This window comes from Panthera pardus, unplaced genomic scaffold, assembly GCF_024362965.1.
Source record: "Panthera pardus isolate Hobbes unplaced genomic scaffold, ASM2436296v1 HiC_scaffold_24, whole genome shotgun sequence".
Classification (NCBI taxonomy): Eukaryota; Metazoa; Chordata; class Mammalia; order Carnivora; family Felidae; genus Panthera; species Panthera pardus.
Genome location: NW_026526810.1, coordinates 134172891 through 134196057, shown reverse-complemented (window position 1 = coordinate 134196057; position 23167 = coordinate 134172891). Strand labels below are relative to the sequence as shown.

The 23167-nt window shown below is 58.2% G+C and overlaps 1 protein-coding gene across 1 annotated transcript in view; it reads left to right on the top strand.

Moving 5' to 3' along the window:
• DEGS2 (delta 4-desaturase, sphingolipid 2) overlaps positions 1-23165 on the top strand; it is a 69533-nt gene extending 46368 nt beyond the window's left edge. Inside the window, 3 exon segments of the mRNA XM_053889806.1 lie at positions 20452-20600; positions 20602-21195; positions 22902-23165. Of these exon segments, the coding sequence (XP_053745781.1) occupies positions 20452-20600; positions 20602-21195; positions 22902-23048 (890 nt within the window). The 3' untranslated portion in view covers positions 23049-23165.
• Positions 23166-23167: the final 2 nt, after the last annotated feature.

Below are 23167 nucleotides of genomic sequence, written 5' to 3'. Positions count from 1 at the left end.
CAACAATGCAAGAGATCCTTTTTCTCCGCATCCTCGCCAACATCTGTTGTTGCCTTGAGTTGTTCGTGTTGGCCATTCTGACAGGTGTGAGGTGGTATCTCATTGTGGTTTTGCTTTGTATTTCCCTGATGATGAGTGACGCTGAGCATTTTTTCATGGGTCTGTTAGCCATCTGAATGTCTTCTTTGGAAAAGTGTCTATTCATGTCTTTTGCCCATTGCTTCACTGGATCATTTGTGTTTTGGGTGTTGAGTTTCATTTAGTAAATTGTTATTAAGGGCATCCATATTCTAGGCATTAGGGTTACCAGGGGTGAACCCAAGAGAACAGACACTCTATGGGAGGAGACAGACAATAATCAGGTAAGTAAGTACATGCTATAAAGCTTTATGTCAGAGAGGGATAGTCATCCTCACACATAATTAAATTATAATTCCAGTGACAGATGACTTCTACGAGGAAAATAAGACTATGGAGGCACAAGTGTCACACCTCCCCCATTTGCTCTATTCTAGAAATCTCTTGAGACAGATTTTTGGATTCTGTACCTGTCTTCATGTCTGTTTTCTTTCATGTACTTCTATTTCAATGGAGGGTTTTCTTTTAGTTTTTTTATTTTATTAAAACTTTTTTTTTAAGTTTATTTATTTATTCTGAGAGAGAGAGAGAGAGAGCTCGTGGGAGCTGGGGAGTGACAGAGAGGGAGAAAGAGAATCCCAAGCGCAGAGCTCCATGCAGGGCTCGATCCTACAGCCATGAGATCATGACCTGATCTTACAACTGTAACATCATGACCTGAGCCCAAATCAAGAGTCAGACACCCGGGGCACCTGGGTGGCTCAGTCGGTTAAGCGGCCGACTTCAGCTCAGGTCATGATCTCGCGGTCCGTGAGTTCAAGCCCCACGTTGGGCTCTGTGCTGACAGCTCGGAGCCTGGAGCCCGTTTCAGATTCTGTGTCTCCCTCTCTCTGACCCTCCCCCGTTCATTCTCTGTCTCTCTCTGTCTCAAAAATAAATAAACGTTGAAAAAACAATTCTTTTTAAAAAAAGAGTCAGACACCCAACCCACAGGGCCACCCAAGCACCCTCAAGATTCTTTTCTTGTAAACCAGCGATCTATATATGTCCATCTCTGGTTTATTTATTTATTTACTTCATGGGTGAAATGGCAGTAGCCTTTTGTGCCTCCTGCAAAAAGTATTGTCGTTTCTCAGTCTGGTTCTGCTTTTCCAACAGCTCTGTTTTCCCAGGTGGGGAGTTCTTCCCTTTCTTGGGGATGGTTGCCCTTCCTTCACGAAGGGAGGGAAGTCCTTGTCAACAGACTGTGACTCACGGGCTGTTAGCCTCCTGGCTTTGGGCAGGGGTGGGAAGGGCCGCCCTGCGGAATGCATTCTGGCCTGTTCTCTGCAAAGGTGCACGGCAGAATCGGGCTTTGTGTTGGGATGGCAAACACTACAGCTAAGACTTCGGAGGGGGGTAGTTACCCTCAGCTCCTCACAGGCAGTGGGAGACACCCGGGCCTCCGGTCGGGGTCCCTCCTGAGAGTCGGTGAGCCCCCCACCCCGGCTGCTGCCCCTCCCAGGGCAATGGGGGCGGGGAAGGTTATGGAGAAGTCACAGGAGAGTGGCTACATAGACCATACATCATAAGGATTTTTGAAGAATAAACTTCATTTTAAAATAAACTTTATGATTTATTGAAATAATGGGAGCATACTGTCAAGAATTCACATAGCTTCCACACCTGATATCCTTTATTTTAAGATCTTATAGGAGTATGATGTGTTTGTTATAATTCAAGAATCACTACAGATACATTACTATTTTTTTGAAGTTTATTTATTTTGAAAGAGAGATCAAGTGGGGGAGGGGCAGAGAGAGAGAGAGAGAGAGAGAGAGAGAGAGAGAGAGAGAGAATCCCAAGCAGACTCCACACCGTCAGTGCAGAGCCCAATGTGGGGCTTGAGTTCATGAACCATGAGATCATGACCTGAGCTAAAATCAGGAGTCTGATGCTTACCCGACCGGGCCACCCAGGTGCCCCCTGATCCATTATTATTAACTGAAGCCCATAGTTTATTCAGATTCTCTAAGTTTTTACCTAATGCCCCTCTTCTGGTCCGGGATCCCACCCAGGACACCCCCTTACAGACGAATATGTACTCTCTTTCATCGCTAGGACCAGGGGCATGACGGGGAGGTTACTTCACCATCTTGAAGGCAGTTTCTGTGGGTCAGGCTGGCCTCGGGGACTTGGGAATCACTTGGTCAGGGCATCAGATTGGGAGTCATGCTCTCAAGTCTCTGTCCAGGTGCCCTTTGACTTGTCTCCACCTTGGCTTAAGTCTGCTCATCTGTCAAGTGGGGACACTGGGCTAGTTTCGTCTGCACAGGTTGAGTCCTGGGGCAGATGTATGAATGGAGTTTTCTGATCCGTGCCGCAGGGTGGAGGCAGCCGGCAGGCCTCACGGTGTCCCACAGGGCAGAGCCGGGACTCAGATCTCCCTGAGCGCGACACGGGGGCTAACTCTCTGATGTTGTCAAAGATCAGGGGCCTGTCCCTGCTTTGCTGCTTCTTTTTGTGTACTTAGGCAAGGCCCTCTTCAGCTCTGAGCCTCGGTTTACTCATCGGTAAAGGGCCAGCTGGTGGGAGGGTCCCTCTGGCTGAAAAAAGAACAGGTTGCCGTGGGGAGCCGTGAGTTCTGCCTTTGAGGGCGTGCAAACTGGGGCGGGTGCCCCCGGTGGGTGCGCGAGGGCAGCTCCGATGGTCTTCCTGCTGGACGGGGAACCCAACCTCTGTGCCGGCTCACTTTCGCACACCTGGACCCTGCACCATTGCTTTCCTTTCCAGCTCATGCCAGGACTGCCTTTGGCCCTGGGCTGAGGGAGGTCTGCCAACTGTACCACAAGCCTGGGCCGTGGACTTCCAGGAGGCTGGAGGGAATCCCACCATTAGCACCTCCCCGCCTTGTGGCACCTTCAGCTGCCAGGCCAGTCTGCTACCCCGGCAGCTCCCAGGCCAGGCCAGGCCCTGGTCCTCAGGTCAACGGGCACTCCCTCCAAAGTTCCGAGGGAGCGAGAGGAAGAAGAGAGCAGAATCCCTGAAAAGGTGAAAAGGAAGAGCCCTGTGTCCCCACAAGAGCCACCAAACACTGGACCCTCTGTTTTAACAATGTCCGGGTTCTTCCGGGTCCCTGGGCCTTTGCACCTGCTGTTCCTGCCACCACCAGTGCCCTTCCCCTTTTCTGGCTGTTGACTCCTACTCATCCTCTAAGGCCCAATGCAAAAGACCCCTCTTCTGGACCCTGGCTAGCTACCCCTACCTGTGTCATGGCATGTATCACCCTGAGTCATAATAGGCCTCTTCCGTGCCTGTGTCCCTGTGTCCCTCGATTTTCCTGAAGGCAGGGGTGGGGCTGACTCACCCGAAAGAGGTTGTCACATACACATCGTCTGCCCACTGCATTACTGCGTGAAAGGGCTGAGTAGGGAATCGGTAGGCGAGGGAGAATCGCTGTGTCTTTCCCGACCACCTTCCTTTGACTCGCACTGTCCCTTCCATTTAAGCTCTCGTCTCCTGACCCCCGACCCCACCGGGAGGGGGCGCTGTCACAGGCTCGTCGGTGGGGGCAGGGGCGGCGGGAGCGCCAGTGCGTCTGGGCCACGGGGAGAGCTGGCGCTCCGCGGGGCGGGGCCTGCATGAAACCGGACGACCCGTCCGGGGCGAGCTAGGCGGGGGTGGGGGTTGGGGGGGGGGGAAGCGAGCGCATCGGAAGGTCCCCGCACAGCCTGGCGGCCGGGACTCCCGCGGGTGGCGCGCGGATAGTCCCATTTCGAGCCGAGGTAACCCGGGCTCGGCTCGGGGCGGCGCCCCAGCCCCGCGGTGCCCGCCCCCTCGCGCCTCCCGAGGCGCCCCGGCCCCGCCCCCGGCCCCGCCCCGCCTCGAGCGGCCTTCAGGTCCCCGCGCCGCGGCGCCGGCGGGCAGACAGGTGGAAGCGAGTGGAGCGGCGCGCCGCGCTCCGTGCTGCGCTCCGGGCCCCACCATGGGCAACTGCGCGGGTCGCACGGATTTCGAGTGGGTCTACACCGACCAGCCGCACACGCAGCGGCGCAAAGAGATGCTCGGTGAGCGCAGCTCGGCCCCTGCCGCGGGGTGGGGACAGCCCCGCGTGGCGGTCAGACGGCGCGGGCCAGCGGAGCCCCGGGGTTGCTCCTGCGCCGGCCCGGGTGCCCGGCGCGCACTCCTCCGCCCCTGCTTCGGGGAGGGTGGGAGCGCCACCTCTCCTCCTCCTCCAAGGGTCCCTGCCCCGGGTCCCCGACAGTCCCCCTGCCCGGGTCTGAAACTCCCCTGCGTGTCTGCCTGCGTCCTGGGGTCCAGGATCCGAGGATCCGAGCCCGGATCCGCGTGCCTGGGAAGCGCGTCTCGACTGTTGCGTCCCGGTTGTGGGACACAAGCCACTCGCCGGGCGTGAACTTGGGGCGCGGCGACGTGGTGGGGCAGGGGTCCGCCCCCGGGGACCCTCCGTGTGCGGGATGCGCCGTCCTGCCCGCGAAGGCAGACCTCCTGGGTCCGCAGAGGCCGCTGAGCTCAGGGAGTTTAGGGCCGACTGAGCGCCTCGAAGGAAGCAAATGTGCAACGAGAGAGACACTTTTTTTTTTTTTTTTTAAACAGCTTATACCGAAGAACCCCATTTGCCTGTTCTGTCCTGTATTTTATAGCTTAATGCACGGTGGCCGCCCTTCGCTGTCATTTAGGGTCCTGCGAAGTCATTTTTACCAGCGTAGTCGCCGTCATTCCAGCCGGCGACTCCTTCTAGACCTGGGGTGCTCAGCCCTTCCCTGGGGATTGCAGGTTAAAGGGCCCGCACCTGCACAACAGCTTTCACTGCATGCCACCAAGTCACCTCCACGGCACCAGGCCGGAGTCCAGCAGGGTGGACTTGCTCCCCTCCCTCCCAAGAAATGTCCAGGTCCCGGTTTCCCACGCCCTCGCCTGCAGCTGGGGTTGGCAAACCTTTTAATCAGACCGACCACGTGACACATACTAGTTCACTGTGTTTAATTTGCAGTTTTTGGATGATTGTTTCCAACGTTTAATTGGACATTTTAATTTCTTCTTTTTTCTCTTGGGATGGTCGTCTGCTTGTTGATTGTTGGAGTTCTTTGTATAGGAGGCTTTTAACTCTTTGTCCTACATGTTGCGAATATTTTTCTCCTTCACAATTTGTCTTTTGCTATCACAGCAGCTTTTTTTTTTTTTTTTTTAATGCGTTCAAATGGATTGGCTTTTTTTTTTTTTTTTTTTTTTCTTTAGAGTTTTCCCTTTGGTGTCTTACTGCCCCGCTCCAAGACTATGGAAATATCCATCTTACTATGTTTAAAGCTCTCAGACACCGGGTGTTGCTGAGTGGTTAGTGCATGGCTGTACTCTGTTGTGTCTGGGGGTTCATGGGCTCGAGACCCCTGGGTGGGTTTGTGACTTTCGTGGTTTTCTGCTGTGAGGCGAACAATAACCCAGCACTGTTGTGGTCTTACGTGTGGCAGAATCCTCTCCAACACCTGTGAACTGCTTGGGGGCGCTCAGAGGGGTCTTGGTGACTATCTGGTCCTGTGTCTCCCTAGAGGGCATGTGTCTTGGCTGTTCCCACCACAGGGCTGAGGCAGGGCTCCATTTCCTTCCCTTTCCCTGGCTGTCCCCTGCCTTGCCCTTATAAGAGCGCCTGACCCCAGGTGGAGAAGGCTGGGAGACATATCCTGGCCCACAGAGCTGCCTGGAGGGGTCCAGACACTCTGGGCTGCAGACTCACTTTCTGAATCTGCAAAATGGGCACAGCCATCTTGCCTGGCGTAGAGGGTGTGATGTTAAAAGGAGCCCTTGGATGTTAAAAGGTGCCCAGTGTGGTACCCAGCACTCCAGGACATGAGAGAGAGAGAGAGAGAGAAGCCACCGGCCCTGGAACCATTAGAGGAAGCTTCCTGGACAAGGTGGCCAGGAAGGCTGGAAGACTTGAAGAGAGGAGGTGATTTGGGCCAGTGCGGGGACAGCATCAGGTCTCGGGCTGACTCCCCGGGAAGCTTTGCTTATTCCCAGTTTGCACTGGGTGCTGTGGATTCCTCTGTACCATTTCCTCCAGATGCTGTCTGGTTTTGAACCCATGAACTTGGAAGGTGCCATTTTCCCTCAATCCCAGGCGTGTGATCCTGCCCTGCCTAGATGTCCTTCCTTCCTGCTCCGCCCCTCCTTGCTCTTTGGTTCTTTATTTTTATTGAAGTACAATATTATGTTAGTAAGTTTCAGGTGTGCAACATAGTGATTGAACCTTTGTATGCAGTGTGGAATCACCACCTCAGTAAACCTAGTTACCATTCGTCACCACGCAAAATTGCTACAATTTTGTCCACTACAGTTTCCGTGGTGTACATTACATCCCCATCACTTATTTACTGTATAACTGGAAGTTTGCACTTCTTAATTCCCTTCAGCCATTCCCCCATGTCCCTCCCCCTCTGGCAACCACCAATCTGTATGTATGAATCTGGGTCTTGTTTTGCTTTGTCTTTTAGATTCCACCTATAAGTGGAATCACGTGGTATTTGTCTTTGTCTAACTGATTTATTTCACTTAGCCTAATACCCTCTGGAGCCATTCATTCGTTGCAAACGTGTCGCAAAATTCCATTCTTTTTTTTTTTTTAATGTTTATTTATTTTTGAGAGAGAGAAAGAGCGAGCTGGTGCACAAGCCTGGAAGGGGGAGAGAGAGAGAGGGAGACACAATCTGTTTTATTTGTTTTTTTTTTAATGTTTATTTATTTTTGAGAGAGAGGGGGGAGAGAGAGAGAGACAGCGCTTGAGTGGGGGAGGAGCAGGGAGAGAGGGAGAGAGAGAATCCCAAGCAGGCTCTGCACTGTTAGCACAGAGCCTGACCTGGGGCTCAAACTCACGAACCGTGAGATCATGACCTGAGCCGAAGTCAGCCTTAACTGACTGAGCCACCCAGGCACCCCAAAGTTTCATTCTTTTATGTGGCTGAGTAGTTTTGGATTATATATATAACACATTCTATTCATCCATTCATCTGTTGACGGACATGTTGTTTCCATATATTTTCTTTTTTTTTTTTCAGTGCAAACACGTGGTTTTATTAAAGCACTGGGATAGGATCCATGGGCAGAAAGAGCTGCTTTCCATGTCTCGGCGATTGTAAATAATGCTGTGATGAACAGGGGAGCGCATATATCTTTTCGAATTAGTGTTTTCATTTTCTCTGGATGAATACTGAGGTGTGGATTTACTGGGTCATATGGTATTTCTAGTTTTAATATTTTGAGGACTCTCTGTGCTGTTTCCCACGGTGGCTGCTCCAGCTCGTGTCTCCACCGACAGTGCGCGAGGGCCCCCTTTGCTCTACATGGTCGCCAACACCTGTTGTTTCTTGTGTTGTTGATTTCAGCCATTCCCACAACGCATTTCATTGTAGTTTTCATATTTATTTCCCTGCCGATGAGTGATGTTGGGCATCTTTTCATGTGTCTGTGGGCCATCTGGATGTCTTCTTTGGAGAAATGTCTATTCAAGTGCTCTGCCCATAATTTTTTTTTAACGTTTATTTATTTTGAGACAGAGAGAGACAGAGCATGAACGGGGGAGGGGCAGAGAGAGAGGGAGACACAGAACCGGAAGCAGGCTCCAGGCTCTGAGCCATCAGCCCAGAGCCCAACGCGGGGCTCGAACTCACGGACCGTGAGGTCGTGACCTGAGCTGAAGTCGGACGCTTAACCGACTGAGCCACCCAGGCGCCCCTGCTCTGCCCATTTTTAATCAAATTTTTGTTTGCTATTGAGCTGTATCAGTTCTTTACATACTTTGGATATTAACCCCTTATTGGATATGTGACTTGTAAACATCTTCTTCCATTCCATAGGATGCCTTTTTATGTTGTTGATGGTTTCCCCCGCTGTGCAGAAGCGTTTTAGTTTGATGCAATCCCACCTGTTTGATTTTTGCTTATGTTGCCTTTACTTACTGCTGGTGTGAAATCCTAAAAAATCATTGCCAAGACTGATGTCAGGGAGCTTACTGCGTATATTTTTTTCTAGGAGCTTTTGGACAGCTGGTCTTGCATTCAAGTCTGTAATCCATTTTGAGTTTATTTTTCTGCATCGTGTAAGAAAGTGGTCCGGTTTCATTCTTTTGCCTGTGGCTGTCCGGTTTCCCCGGCACCATTAACTGAAAAGACCTTCTTTTCCCCACTGCATATACTTGCCCCCTTTGTCGTAAGTTAATTGACCATATGCGTGTGGGTTTATTTCTGGGCTCTCTATTCTGTTCCATTGATCCTGTGTGTCTATTTTTATGCTAATTTATACTGTTTTGATTACCACAGCTTTGTTAGTATGGTTTGAAATCCAGGAGCGTGATACTTCTTTTTTTTTTTCTTCATTTGTTAATGTTTTTATTTATTTTTGAGAGAGAGAGAGAGTGAGCGCGCGCGCAAGTTGGGGAGGGGCAGAGAGAGAGGGAGACACAGATTCTGAAGCAGGCTCCAGGCTCTGAGCTGTCAGCACAGAGCCTGACGTGGGGCTCGAACCCACGGACCGTGAGATCATGACCTGAGCCGAAGTCGGGTGCTCAACCGACTGAGCCACCCAGGCGCCCAGGAGCGTGATACTTCTAATTTTGTTCTTTTTTTCCTCAAGATTGCTTTGGCTATTCAGGGTCTTTTGTTCTTCCATAGGAATTTTTTTTTCTGTATGCTTTCTCATTTTTATTTATCTATTTATTAATATAAGTTATTGTCAAGTTGGCTAACATACGGCGTATACAGCGTGCTCTTGGCTCAGTGGTAGATGCCCATAATTCATTGCTTCCTCACAACACCCAGTGCTCATCCCAACAGGTGCCCTCCTCAGTGCCCATCACCCTCTCTCCCACCCCCCCATCAACCCTCCGTTTGTTCTCTGTATTTAAGAGTCTCTTATGGTTTGCCTCCCTCCCTCTCTCTGTTTCCCTCCCCCACCCCATGGTCTTCTGTTAAGCGTCTCAAGATCCACATCTGAGTGAAAACATATGACATCTGTCTTCTCTGGCTGACTTATTTCACTCAGCATAACACCCCCCAGTTCCATCCACGTTGCTGCAAAGGGCAGGATTTCATTCTTGCTCATTGCCAAGTAGTATTCCACGGTATATGTAATCCGTAGACATTTTAGAATGGCTTGTTCTAGTTCTGTGAAAAATGCCCCTGGAGTTTAGTGAGGGCCCTTGCTCCATTCCATTTCCCGCAGGATGCCCGGCCCCCGCCCGGCTGCCCTCCTGGACTTTGGCCTCCACTGGGGACGGCATTCCTCTGGGATTTCCCTCCGAGGCTCCAACCCATCAGGTCCTTATCTCTCTGGGGAAGGTTGCAGGGCTCTAGAGCTCGGCCGTGGATTTCATCCTCAGCCCTCACCCGTTAGCCATGTAAACCCTGGGCAGGTCAACCAACAGAGGAGCAAGTTGAGCCTTGGTGAGGTTAAAAGGGGTTGTTATTCCTTCCAGAGTTGCTGGGCAGATCAAATGAGGTGGCGTTAAGTGCTTAGCCCAGCACTCAGTAATGGGTAGCTGCGATGATCTTTGCTCCTCTGGCAGACAGGTGAGTTCTCCCCAAGGACAGGGAATGCCTTTGCATCTCTGCTCTCTGCCATCCGTGCTATTCCTAGCCAGAGAGAAATTCCGTGTGAAGCTGCTGGTGTCTCTCTCTATAGAAGAGACAGCAGAGCCGGGCTCAGAGAAGGCAGGTCACTTGCATAGGACCACACAGATCGCAGGCTGCAGGGGCCAGACTGGTGTTCCAGTCACGTCCCGCTTGGCCATGTGTTCCGGCCCCACCTGGCCGCTGCGGCTCATGCCAAGCCCCGGGGGTGTGGGGGTGGGGTGGGGTGGGCAGTGGACGCTCAGAAAGATCCTAATCGGGGAGGGAGTCAGAACCCAGGAAGCCCTTGCCCCGGAGCTAACCACAGTGCCCTTGGAGCAGGGCCAAAGTCTGTCTCCAGCTCCTGCCTAGATGGGGACACGCTCCTCAGGGCACAGCATCCTAAGAAAACGGGGGTCCCACGCAGCCCCCTAAGAGCCATGTCTCCCGGGGCCACGCCTGAGGCTCCCTGTATTGTGAGGGCGGGATCCGAGCCAGCAGGACTGTGACCCACCGCGGACCGGAGGCCAAGCCAGGCGTGGCGGGGGAATCAGAAGCTGGCTTTGGGTTTGTCTTTAAAAACAAATAGCTTTGTGATTTCTTTTTTCTTATGAAAACAGGGCACACACATGGTAAAACAAAACACACACAAAAATTCAAATAATCAAAGGAAAACAAAAGAGGAAACAAGGAAGTAAGACTCTTGGCAATTGTTGGATTATTTGCTTAGGCAAGAAACCCTTGCCGGGGCTTTCTCAGTGGCAAGTGGTGATTCCAGAACAGAGCTGGCTGAAGCTGGGGACGGGGGGAGTTTGTGACCTCTCCTCACCCAACCACAGAGACGCTGCAGGGGTGGGGGGGCAGGCAGGCCGCAAGGCCCTTCTCTCCATGCCCCTCGTCCCTGCCTCGGTCACCATATGGGCCTTCTCCTCTGCCAGGCGGGCCGCAGGCAGCACCCGGGTTGGGTCCCCCCAGCTCTGAGATCCCACAGAAGAAAGAGAGCTGCCCCCCTCCCCTCCTGCCCTGAGTAGCTGCCTGGCCTGGAGCCAGGTAATCTCTGGCCGGAGAGAGCCTCGGGTCCGGTGGCTGGTCAGCGGGCAGGGGGCTGTGGTAGGTAGGGGCCCCACAGTGTCGCGTCGCATCGTAAGAGCAGAGAGAAGGGGCTCTCCAAGGAAAGCAAGGGGTGCTGTGACCCTTAAGTTGGGTGGGGAGGGAAGGAGGCATGCTGGGTATTTGGGTAGCACAGATGATAGGTGATCCCTAAGAGGTTACTCGGGGACCCTCTTTGACCCAATTACGTCCTCCCCTACCGAAATCCTCCAAAGCGTAAAATCTCACCTCTGCCCTGGCGCCTGGGGCATCCCCATCTCTGGCCCCTGCCCTTTCCCCTTGCTTTTTGCTCTCTAGCCACTTGGTGGGACGCACCCCATCTGCTCATCTCCCTCTTCATGGCTTTTGCAAATGCTGTGCCCTCTGCTTGAATTCTTGTCCCCTATTCTTTATGTACTGAACTCCCGTCTCCTGTGCGCGCATGTGCTGGTGTTCTCTGGAGGGGATAAAAAGCCCTGGTTTGCAAGCCGGGCATTTGGCAATTTCTGGACATCTTTCTCTCATGGCCAATGTCAAGCTACCAGCATGCGGTGCTGAGCACGCATGTGGGAAGGGAGGAGTGTGGCTGGTGCCTGCAGCACGGACCTCTCCTCTAAGCCCCCGTCTGTTGTCCTTGGCCCTCCTCCACCCCCTGGGGGCCGCTTGTACCCTGGCCTGGCCTATCCTGTCTCTGCCTTCCTGACATTGACGCTCTCTACGTGTTAAGTCACTCGTGCAGTTACCCAGCCGGTCAGGGGTCAGGCAGGCAGACCTCTGACCCATGGCTGCACCAGCCGGGGCCTGTCTTCCACCCTCCTCTGCCCCCGGGGCCCGAGGAGAGCCACTGTCCCTGACAGACAACTCACGAACAGGTGCCAGCTCTCATTTCCAGCCTCCACACCGAGGCATGTGCCCCGGCCTCCTCCACCTCCCTAACTCCTTGCTCGTTAATTTGTACCAGCTTTTATGAGGTGCGATTTACATGTCGTAAATTCCTTCATTTGAAAGGCACAGGCCAATGACTTTACTGAAGTTACATAATCCAGTTTTGGAGTATTTTCATTACCTGGAAGATGCCTTGCGAACAGGTGCAGTCACTCCCAGGTTCTTACATCCAGACTCTCCATCTTTCGGATTTCTGCCCTGATGTCATGCATGGGTGTGTGTGTGTGTGTGTGTGTGTGTGTGTGTGTGTGTCCTTCTTTTGGGACACACTATATACGTGCCCTGGAAGGGCAATGCCCCACCCCTGCACAGCCTGGGAACCCCTCCCATCTCCAGGATCTGGGGCCTGGCTGCCAAAGACCTTCAGCAAATATTTGTCAATGGACAAAAAGCAGGTTTAGTGAGATGCAGGTGAGGAGGCGGGTATGGTGGCTCCTGAAGGCACTTTGGGTCACTTTCCACATTGTCTGCGCCGAACCGGGTCCCCACAGTGCCTCCCGCGCTGACCAGACAGGGTTAGACTTGCCTCCGGCTCTGGAAGGGAAAAGGAGGTGGGGGTCACTGAGGGAAGGCCACTGAGCCAGGGCAGGGCCGCAAGGAAGCCGTTTAGGAAGGAGGGGATTATGAGGGCTTTAGGCGCCTTTGCTGGGAGGGTAGTCAAGTTACCGCGGGCGGCGACGTGAGGGAAAGCGCTCTGGGCACCGGGGTGGGAAGCAGGTGGACAGCATGCGTTGCTGTGTGCCGTGGAATGTTCTAGACTTGGGAGCACTTAGGCGATGAGAGGCAGTGGCCAGGACCTCCCCTACGGCCGTGGAGACTGTCACGCGGTGGGGTTTGGGCTCCTCGGGGAGGTGGTAGGAACAGGTCGTCCCAGATGGTGCCAGGCCTGGCACGTGGAGGGGCACAGTGTCGGCAGGAAGAAGCCTCGCGTGCTCCTGGGGGCCCTGCCCGAGGCCAGCAGGGGGCGGGAGGGGGAGCCCGGGCGGCCTTGGGACCTCCTCGGGCTACCTCTGGAGGCTGAAGGCCCAGCAGCGTTTCTCAGGAGAAGTTTCCATGGTGACGCCGCTCCAGGGGGCTGGTGTGGGGGCGCTTTGGGTCCCCCGGGCCCATCCTCCCGCTCCGCTGTCTGGGTCCTGCGAACACGTCTGTCACGCGTGTAGATCCGTGCGATGCATGTAAACGTACAGTTCTGCTGGAGCCAGGCTTCCCCACACTGGGTGCCCTGGGGAACCCCTCCGCGCGCTCACAGCCCCAGCACGGCCAGAACCAGCACCTTCAAGGTGGACAGTGACAAGCTGGCCCAGAGAGGGACAGAGCCGGTCCCTGTGGGGTAGAGCCGGTCTCCCGAGCTGGGATCCAGGGTTTTCTCTGGGTGCTTTGCCCTGGCGACGACGTAGCCCGGTCCTGGGAAGAGGCTCCCCCCGGGGGGCTGAGGCCCCTCAGAGCGCTCTTTCTGGCTCTCCGGTTGGCAGGGAGGGGACGGTGCTCTGGAAATTAGGCACGCTGTTTCACCTTGTGGGGGGACCCCTGCCTCCTCGTCTCTGCGGTGGCGGGATGGCCCCCTCCGGGGCAGGGTGGTGAAGGCCGGATCCCCGTGTGTCAGATTCCCCGCGTGGCGTACCCGCTGATGTCCCAGCCCTCACCCGGGCCCCTGCGTGCATCCCGCGGGCCTGGCGGTGGGGGTCCCCAGGCCAAGTCTCGGCACCGTCACCCTCTTCCCCGGCCTGCCTACACCTCAGACCCTCCTTTCTGCGTCAGGGCTGGGCAGTGGGACTTCTAACGACGGCTGTTGTTGGTGGCTGCTTGCCCAGCTGCCTGGGGCCGTGCCCGCCCCGGGCTGTTGCTAGAAGACATTTGCATGCGTCTGTTTGTCTCTGGTTCCAGGTGGCCGTCCAGGCGGGGCTCCAGGCTGCCTGTGGAGCAGAGAGCCCTCGAAGCATGCGGGGCCTGGTCCAGCTACTGTGGTCTCTGAGCTGGAGGCCTGAGTCGTCAGGGCCCCCCGACCCCCGCCGCCATCAGCTGGGGTCCCACCGTGGGGAAGGGCCTGGTCAGGCTGGGCCAGGCTTGGATGTCCAGCCAGGGCTGCGGCTCCTCGTGGGAGGTGCCAGGAGTGTGGGGTTGTCTGCCTCGTCTTTGGGCCTCCCCCTCTCTTGGGGCCCAGAGAACATGGAGCCCAGGGCTGTGTCCTTCCCTGAGGCCCTGGAAGAGGCCCCCGCTTCTACAGGGCCAGCACCCCCTTGCCTGCTCCGTGAGCCCCGCCCCAGCATCTCCGTCCTCTCATTCTGCTGTCCGCAGGTGCTTTCCTCCTCCTCCTCTTACCCCCCAGCCAAACTTCCCTCCGTCCCCCATGCCCCCCATGCCCGCACTCATCCTGTCCCCCGCATCTCCTTACCCGACCGCCATCTTGCCCCTGGCTGTGCTGGAATGGCCCCTGCTGAGGCTGCCATGACCTTGCTCAGTGCACTGGGGGCACCTGTCTTCCTGTTCATGGCGCCTCCTTGGCTAGACACCTCCAGCCCGTGGCTTCAGTTGCCCCGCTCCATACGGTGCCCAGTGACCTCCACCTCTAGTCCTGAGTGGCCAGTGGTCCCCAGAGCATCTCCTCTGGAACCGGGAAGCTCTGGAATTGAAAAGTCAGGTATTGGAGGTTTCCTCGAGTGAGGCTTGAGTTTTCTCGCGATGGGAAGGTCCAGAGTAGCCCCGCTCCTAAGGTGGGGCCCAGCTCCCTGACTGTGGTCTCTGAGGCCTTCTGGTGCCTCGCCCCACATACACTTTGAGCCAAGGCCCCTGGGCTCTGCCTTCTCCTTGATGGCTGCTGGGCCCCTCCTCCCCGCACCGTGTCCAGGAAGCGCCTCCCGGCAGGTAGTGGAGGTGATCTGGGGCCCACGTGCTTGGCCCCTTGTAGGCATCGCCCCTGCCCTGCCTGGAGTCCAGCTGGGACATCGGCCCCACTTTCCAGGCCTCCAGCAGGATGGCTGGACCCCGTGACCCTCCCGGCCTGGGAGCGCTGGGCTCGTTCTCGTAGGTCAAAGCAAGCTGGGCCAGATCAGCCTCCAGGAGCAGCACCCGAGCCCCCATAGGTCAGAAGTAGGATGTTTTTATTCTCAGATCAGGAAACTGCATTTAATAGCAATAAGACAGCTCCCAGGGCCCGGAGGTGTCATCCCAGCCTCACTGCAGCCCCGGGAGGCAGGTAGGAGTGTCACCCCATTTCTCAGATGTGGGGACAAGGGTGGGGAGGTAGTGTGGCCGCCTGGGCTGGGGACAGCCGAGGATTTGGGACACTGTCAGGTAAAGGAGAAGGGGCACCGGGCTCCCCGAAGGTGGGCTCGGCAGGGGTGGGTCCTCAAGGTTGCGCTCCTTTGCTCCCCACAGGTAGGACTCGCTGTCTTTGTTCGACAGGTGGGGCATCTGGTGCCCACTGTCCAAGGTCACAGCTGCCTCTGAGGAGCACGGGACTGGCCTGTTTGCTGGCCTTGATCCCAGAGCTGGGGTCCTGGTCCCCAGTGTCCCACAGCTTGCCAGGCTGCTCACCTGGTACAGGTGTGGCCTGCCCCCCCCCCCCCACCCCGTGCTGCCCACGCTTGGCCTCCTTCCAAGGGGAAGCATGGAAACTAACCCTGTAGAAGCTGGTGGCCTTCAGCTTCCTGGGTCAGCTCTCAGGTGTGCCTTGGCAGGTGCCGGCCAGGCCGCTGGTTGCCCAGGGGGGAGGGCTGGTGCCCCGGGGGCTGCCCCTCGTAAAAGGGAGGCTGGCGGAGCCCTGTGACCTGTGACCTGGGTGTCCCGACCTGACATCCAGCTGTGCAAAGGTTAGGGGGACTCTGTGGTGTCCCCGGCCCCGGGCTGTGGGTGAGCGTGTCGGCTGATGGCTGAGGTGGCCATCGTGAACTTCCTGGCCGTCGTGAAGACCTTTCTTCTTTCTCGGGCTTCACCTCATTGTGGCTGCTGGATTCCCAGCCCCCAGTCCCCCCCCACTCCCTCCACCAACATCCCTCCGCCCCCCAGCACTGGTCTTCCCAGGAAATACAGGCCTGTGTTCTGAAGTGTCGCCTGTCACTCTGACCCCCTCTTGGGAGAGGAGCAAGCTTGGACGAGGCCTGCCCCTTGTCCCCCCTTCTGCGTGGGGCCCACACGGCAGTCCCCGCTCCCAGGCTCGGGTCCTTTGGTCTCGTGCCCACCTGGGGGGAGAACCTGGGCGAGCGCAGTGCTGGCTCGCCCCCCTCGGGCCCTCAGGGGCAGGACCGAGTGTGAGTGGCCCCACACCCAGCGCCAGACGTCAGGGCAGAGGAGGAGCGGACCCGGGTGGCTGGCCCAGCCGTGCGGCTTCCTCCTCCCTGGTCCCCGTGCTGGGTGTTTTCTTGGGTGAGATTTCCACAAACCGGGGGGCTTCGAACACCACACGTGTTCTCTTGCAGTTCTGGAGGTCACGAGTCTGACACGGGTCTCACCCAGCTGAAGTGAGGGTGTCCCAGGGCCGTGCTCCCTCTGGGGGAGAATCTGGTTCCAGGCCTTTCCAGCTTTGCAGGCACCTGCACCCGCCTCCTCCAGCGCCACCTTCACACCAGCAGGGGCCGGCGGAGCCCTTCTCGGCGCCCCTGGGACCCCCTCTCCTGCCTGCTCCCCCACAGGTAGGGCCCTGGGATGACCCTGGGCCACCAGAAGATCCAGGGTCATTCTCGTGTAGTAAGGTCCGTTCCTAGTAACGTGACCGCCCTGTTCGACCTTGCTTCTCTCTTGCTGTGTCGTCGAACCTACTCGCGGGTTATGGGAGTGGGACGTGGGGGGCTGCGGGGGGCTGTCATTCTGTCCCCCTGCCCCCCTGCCCCCCCGTTGCCGGTATCTCCCTCCACCTTGTGAAGGGGTTCTCTTGGCTTAAGGTGGCAGGGCCTTCGCACTGCCATCCCGAGGACTCCTCTGCCCGTGTGCACCCCACGGGGCCTCTGACCTTTGTGGGGCGGCCCAGTCACCTCCCGCAACGCAGGTGCAAGCTCAGCGGCCGTTAGGCAACGCGGGCCAGCCCCCGTGTCCCATTTGCACAGCGGCAAGCCTCTGTGGCCGTGTTTGGCGACCTGCTCCTTAAAGCTGGCCTCCCCGGTGCACCAGGAGGTCATCCCGACTGCAGGCTGGTCGGCGTGCCCGCCTTGGCCGCTCAGCCGGAGCTGCCCCGTGCCTTATCTGTTAGTCCTGCCGGTGACCCTGGCCGTGGTTCAGCCGCGGAGGCTGCGGTCGAACCAGCCTGCCCAGAGCCGGGACTGTAGTTTCGTTGTTTTGTTTTTAATGTTCATTTATTTTTGAGAGGCAGAGAGAGACAGCATGAGCGGGAGAGGGCAGAGAGAGAGGGGGGGACCCAGAATCCGAAGCGGGCCCCAGGCTCCGAGCTGTCGGCACAGAGCCCGACGCGGGGCTCGAACCCACCAGCCGTGAGATCATGACCGGAGCCGAAGTCGGACGCTCCACCGACCGAGCCGCCCAGGCGCCCTGAGCTGGGATTGTCTTTCTTAACTTTTTCCTTATTGTGAAATACGTGTAACGTACCGTTTGCCACTGTAACCACGTTTAGGTGCCTGATCTGGTGGCAACGGTTGTGCGCCGTTGCTGTTTCCGAAACCTTTTTGGGGCTCCCAACAGACCCGTCACCGCTCCCCCCCCACCCCTGTGACCCCCTCCCCAGCCCCTGCCCACCCCTCCCTTCTGTCTCTATGAACTTGCCTGTTCTCAACGTTCGTGTCAGAACAGTCATAAACCACGTGGCCTCTGTTTCTGGCTTCTTTCCTCAACGTCGTGTCTTCAAGGCTCGTCCATGTTGTAACCTGTGTCAGCATTTCCTCCCTTTAAAAAAATTTGTTTTTGCGGCGCTGGTAGTTCCCCCCGGGAGTCCGTTTCAGGGAGCAGGATTAGGCAGTCGGCATTGTGAAACAGAGAAGGTGTTTCGGAATTTTTTAAATCGAGGCATAGTTACATATAACACGATACTAGGGTCAGGTGTACAACAGGAGGACTCGATGTTTGTATATGTTGCAAAAGGATCGCCACAGTATATCTCCTTAATATGCGTCACCACGCGTGCTTATAGGCACTTTTGTCGTTAGGTTCCCGGATGGGAGAAGATCTACTTTCGAGGCGAGTTTCAAATCTACAACAGGGTGTTATCAACTATAGTCACCGTGGCGGCCACTGCACCCCCAGGACTCGGTTGTTCTTCGACTGGAAGTTTTGTTCCTTTCGATGGCTGAATGATATCCCACTGTGTGGCCAGCCCGTTCATCTGTTGTTGGACACGTGGGTTGCTTTCCGCCTTTGGATGCTGTGACTAGTGTGCTGGACATTGGCGTACAGGTCTCGTGTGTGTCCCTGATTTAAGTTCTTTGGGGTACCTATTGAGAAGTGAAATTGCTGGGGCACACGCTAAGTCTACATTTAGCTCTTTGAGGAACCGCCCAACTGTCTTCCACAGCGCCCGCGCCATTTTGCGTTCCCACCAGCAGTGCACGAACAAGGACTCCAGGTCGGCCACGTCCTCACTAACACTTGGTATTAACTGTTTTTATTACAGCCATTCTAGCGGGTGTGTAGCGTGTCTCATTTGTGGCTCTCATTTGCATTTCCCTGATGGCTGACGTGGAGCATCTTTTCATGTGCTAATTGGCCAGGTGCACGTCTTGGGAGAAGTGTCTGTTCAGGTCACTTGCCCATTTCAAATTGGGTTGTCTGTCTTTGTTGTTGAGCTGTAGGAGATCTTTATATATTCTGGATATTAAACGGTCATCTGGAGTGAGGGTCTGAACCTGCTCCAAATGCCGCTCTCTCCCACCCCCCGGGGATGCTGGGGCCCTTGTGTTCCCGTTGAGTGGAGCTGAGTTTTGTCACCTGTCACTTGCCTTGCCTGCTTGTTCCCAAGTTCTGCTTTTATACTTGTGCTGTGACCACTGTCCTGGTGGTGTCCTTGGCCGAGCTTCAGGGAGAGGGGTACTGGGATCAAAGGGCCCGGGTGGCTTTGTGAAGATTGGAGGCCTGAGGGCTGGCACTGTCCCAGAGGTGGTCCCTGAGTGCAGGGGGGTCGCAGCTGGTGTAAGTGCTGCCTGGGGGGAGACTCTGTTGACCTCTGGGCAGAGGTGGCCTGCTGTTCTAGGACTTGGGAACCCCAACGCCCCCCAGCATCTCCGGCAGATGAAGGCTGTTTGCGTTCGTGGAACCAGGACTGTTCTGTGGGGACAGATAGCCTGTGAGGCATGTCGCACCCTTGCCATCACACGCTGGGACACCGAGGTCCAGAGAGGGTGGGAACACACCTCCGGCCACACAGCAACATCCAGACTAACCCCAAGATGGGCTTGTAGTGTGGCCTCTTGGGCAGGAGGATTTTGAACCTGAGTCTCCCTTCTGACTGGGGCAGAATCCCTTTGCCCATGTTGTTGTGTTTCTCTTTGCATACTCCCAGGGACAGGCGGCTCACCACCTATGAAGCAGACTGTTCGATCACTGGGTGGCTCTGACAGAAAGTTCTGTGGGCTGGGAGGAGGGTGGAGGGGCCTGGCCATGGGGGCCGCGGAGGGGGTGCTGAGCCGAGCTGTCACATCCTTCTCTTCTGAGCACAAAAGGGAAGTGACTTCCTGGGTCAGTTAGAGGAAAGGGCCGGGCAGGATTTACCCTTCATCTGGCCGGTTCCAGTTGGGGCCCAGCCTCTGTTGTGGTCCTGGGGACGCTGTTCATGTGTCAGCCTGTGGTTGGTGAGCCCGAGGCTGCCCGGAGACTGGCACCGGCTGTCCTGAGCGTGCCTGGGATAAACCCCTGTTGTCACTAGCCTCAGTTTCCATATCTGTGCTCTGCCTCTGAGGGCCTGTGTGCCCTGCCCTGGGAACCAGGGGACAGAGCAGACCTGAGGAGCACTTGTCACCCTGAGCATGTGACGACCGCTGGTGCTGTCCCTCCCCATCCCTGGACACAGCACCAGACTCCTTACTCCCCCACCCCCACCCCCCCGCCACAGAGCAGTCAGGGAGGCTTCTAGAAGGCATTCTCCCCCTTTCCCTCTCCTGCCCCCCACTCTTGTGCTGTCCCTGCTGAGTCTGGCTGCTTGTTGGCTGGAAGGCCCTCCCCTGCTTGGCCCACTCTCAGTGTCATTGTCCTTTTCTTTCCTGTACAACAAAATACAGAAAAGTACCAAAGTTTCTATAACAAACACCCCCCACCCAAAATGAATGCATTCGCCATTTTATCATGTTTCCTTCAGATCTTGTGTAAGAACGGCAACACTGGAGACAAAGCCAGGGCCCTCTGTGTCCCCTCCCCTGCGCCCTCCGAGGTTCCCAATGTGCCTGGGCGACACGTGCACCGCGTCCCTGGAGCCTCACAGAAGGCCCCCTCCACGCCCCCCCCCCCCCCCCAAGCCATGTGCCGCTTCCATTTCGGGCACTACGTTTCTGTGACCTGCGCTGACGCCTGCTCCTGGGCGGGCGGCAGAGACCCCCCACCCTGGGAAGTCCGCGGGAGCCCCCAGCTGGAGGGGGAGGCAGGTCAGCTGCCTCCGCGGGCCCCCCCTGCCCCCAAGGATCCTAGGACCCCAGACGCAGGGCCACGCCTTCGAGTGACCCCCGCCCCGCCCCCTCCCTCCCCCCCCGCCCCCCCCCCCCCCCAGTGGCTGCTGGAAGGAGGGAGGGAGGGCGGGCGGGGAAAGGGAAGCGGGGAGGGGGAGGCCCGGCCGCGTGGCCACGCCCCCCTCACTTGTCCCCCTCGGCCCTACCCGCAGCCAAGTACCCGGCCATCAAGGCCCTGATGCGGCCCGACCCTCGCCTCAAGTGGACGGTGCTGGGGCTGGTGCTGGCGCAGCTGCTGGCCTGCTGGCTGGTGCGGGGCCTGGCGTGGCGCTGGCTGCTCTTCTGGGCCTACGCGTTCGGCGGGCTGCGTGAACCACTCGCTGACGCTCGCCATCCACGACATCTCGCACAACGCCGCCTTCGGCACGGGCCGCGCCGCGCACAACCGCTGGCTCGCCGTGTTCGCCAACCTGCCCGTGGGGGTGCCCTACGCCGCCTCCTTCAAGAAGTACCACGTGGACCACCACCGCTACCTGGGCGGCGACGGGCTGGACGTGGACGTGCCCACGCGCCTCGAGGGCTGGCTCTTCTGCACGCCGGCCCGCAAGCTGCTGTGGCTGGCGCTGCAGCCCCTGTTCTACTCGCTGCGGCCGCTGTGCGTGCACCCCAAGGCCGTGACCCGCATGGAGGTGCTCAACGCGCTGGTGCAGCTGGCCGCCGACGCCGCCATCTTCGCCCTCTGGGGGCTCAAGCCCGTGGTCTACCTGCTGGCCAGCACGCTGCTGGGCCTGGGCCTGCACCCCATCTCGGGCCACTTCGTGGCCGAGCACTACATGTTCCTCAAGGGCCACGAGACCTACTCCTACTACGGGCCCCTCAACTGGATCACCTTCAACGTGGGCTACCACGTGGAGCACCACGACTTCCCCAGCATCCCGGGCTGCAACCTGCCCCTGGTAGGGGCGCCCCAGCGGGGCGGGGGCTTGGGGGGGGGGGGCCCGGGGCGGCGGGAGGGGCCGCGCGGTACAGGCGAGAGGGCCCGCTGGCTGCGGAGTGAGGGGGTGATTTCAGGGAGGGCAGGGGCTCGAGGGGCATTTCACCGTTTAGCGAAACGGTTCCCGGGCTGTATGTCCTGGGGCGGGCCGCTCGCCCTCTCTGTGCCTCGGGGGGGGGGGGGGGGGCCGGGGGGGGCAGCACAGCCACGCTGCGTGTGACACACCTCCCGTTCCTGGCCCCTGCCTCCCTTGTCCCTGCTCGCTTCTTGTCACTGCCCTGTGGGCCTGCAGGGCGCCCCGGTGGCACAGAGAGGACGGGGTGGGCCTTGCCCCTTGTGACCCAAGTGGCTCGGCCTGAGCTGCTTCCTCTGCCTTGGGAGCCCCCCCTCCCCCCGGGAATTTCTGAAGGAGGGGGAGGGGAAGGAGCGCCCCTCTGGCGCTGGGGGCTTAGAAAGAGACCCGAGGCGCAGGGTGGCCGGAGGAGGCATCCATCGGTGGGGAGGACGGCGCAGTGTTTGAGTCTGTGCGCGTGCCTGCGTGTGCAGATGTTTGCGCGTGTGGCTGAGTATGCCGCCACACGGACGCGCGTGTGTGTGCGTGCGGTGATGTGGGAGCGCTCGTCGGGGCGCGCGGGTGTTTGTGCCCTGGCCGCGTGACTCCGGACTCCCGACGGCCCCGAGTGCCCGGCCCCGGCCGTGCAGCCCCGCCCTCCCTCACCTCCCCCTCCTCTCCTGCCGCTGCGGCCGAGGTCCGGCTGCGGGCCGGGCACCGCGGCAGCATCTCCCTCCGGCCTCGCCACGAGCCCGTGCAGCGAGGAGCCCCGTTCCCCATTATCCGCATCTCACACACGAGGCACAGGCTCAGACAAGGGGGGGGGGTCCCTGCCTCAGGAAGTAGCAGAGCCAGAATCTGGACCCAAGGTGGTCGCAGAAGCACGTGTGGTCGGCTCGCTGCGAGCCTTCTCCCACTGCTCACGCCCCGTGCGGGCCACCCGGTCTCTCGAGCCGGGTGGTCAGCTATAAAGCGGGCCTTGAGCGCGGGCGCGAAGGGCATCCCCTGAAGTTGGCGGGCGGTGGAGCGGCGGTGTGCCCATGCGGGCCGGGAGTGCTTCCTGGAGGAGGCGGGCTGAGGGTGTGGGTGCCGAGGGGGCAGGAGGCTAGAGGGGGCGGTGTGCGCCATTTGCGAAATGGGGACTAGTGAGGCTGGGAGGAAGGCAGGTGATGGACGGGGGCCTGGTGGGAGCCGAGGCCAGAGGGTGTGGGGGACGGGAGAGGGCACGGGATGCTGGGCGCGAGGAGTGTGGGCACGACGAGTGTGGGCACGACGGTGGCTCAGCCGAACTCGCGCCAGGCTTCGTCTCAGAACCCCACAGGCGCTTGAGGGAACGAAAGCTGGGCCACCTGGGGCCCCGGGGGCAGAAAGTTGGCATGGGCTCCGCCAAGGGGAGGCTGCGTTTTTAAGCGCTCACCCCCACTTAGGGCAGGGGGCTCGGCCAGCGGCCCCTTCGCCTCAGGCAGCACTCTGGCTGAGCTAGACGTGGGTTCCCTGGGCAGTGACAGTGTGTGTGTGTGTGTGTGTGTGTGTCTGCGCGCGCACGCGTGTGCATGTGTGTGGCAGAGAGGCGTGCCCCAGGCTGCGACCTCTGACCCTGCCCGCCCCCTCTGCAGGTGCGGAAGATCGCACCCGAGTACTACGACCACCTACCGCAGCACCACTCGTGGGTGAAGGTGCTCTGGGACTTCGTGCTCGAGGACTCCCTGGGGCCCTACGCCAGGGTGAAGCGGGTGTGCAAGCTGGCGGAGGAGCGTCTGTGAGCCGGCGGCGGAGGACCCCGCGGAACCCGGGGGCCTGCTGCCCTGCCCCGCCCCCCACTGCTGCAGAGCGGGTTGTCACTGCCCACCCCACCCCCAGCCCAGTGCCCAGAGCCGCTTTC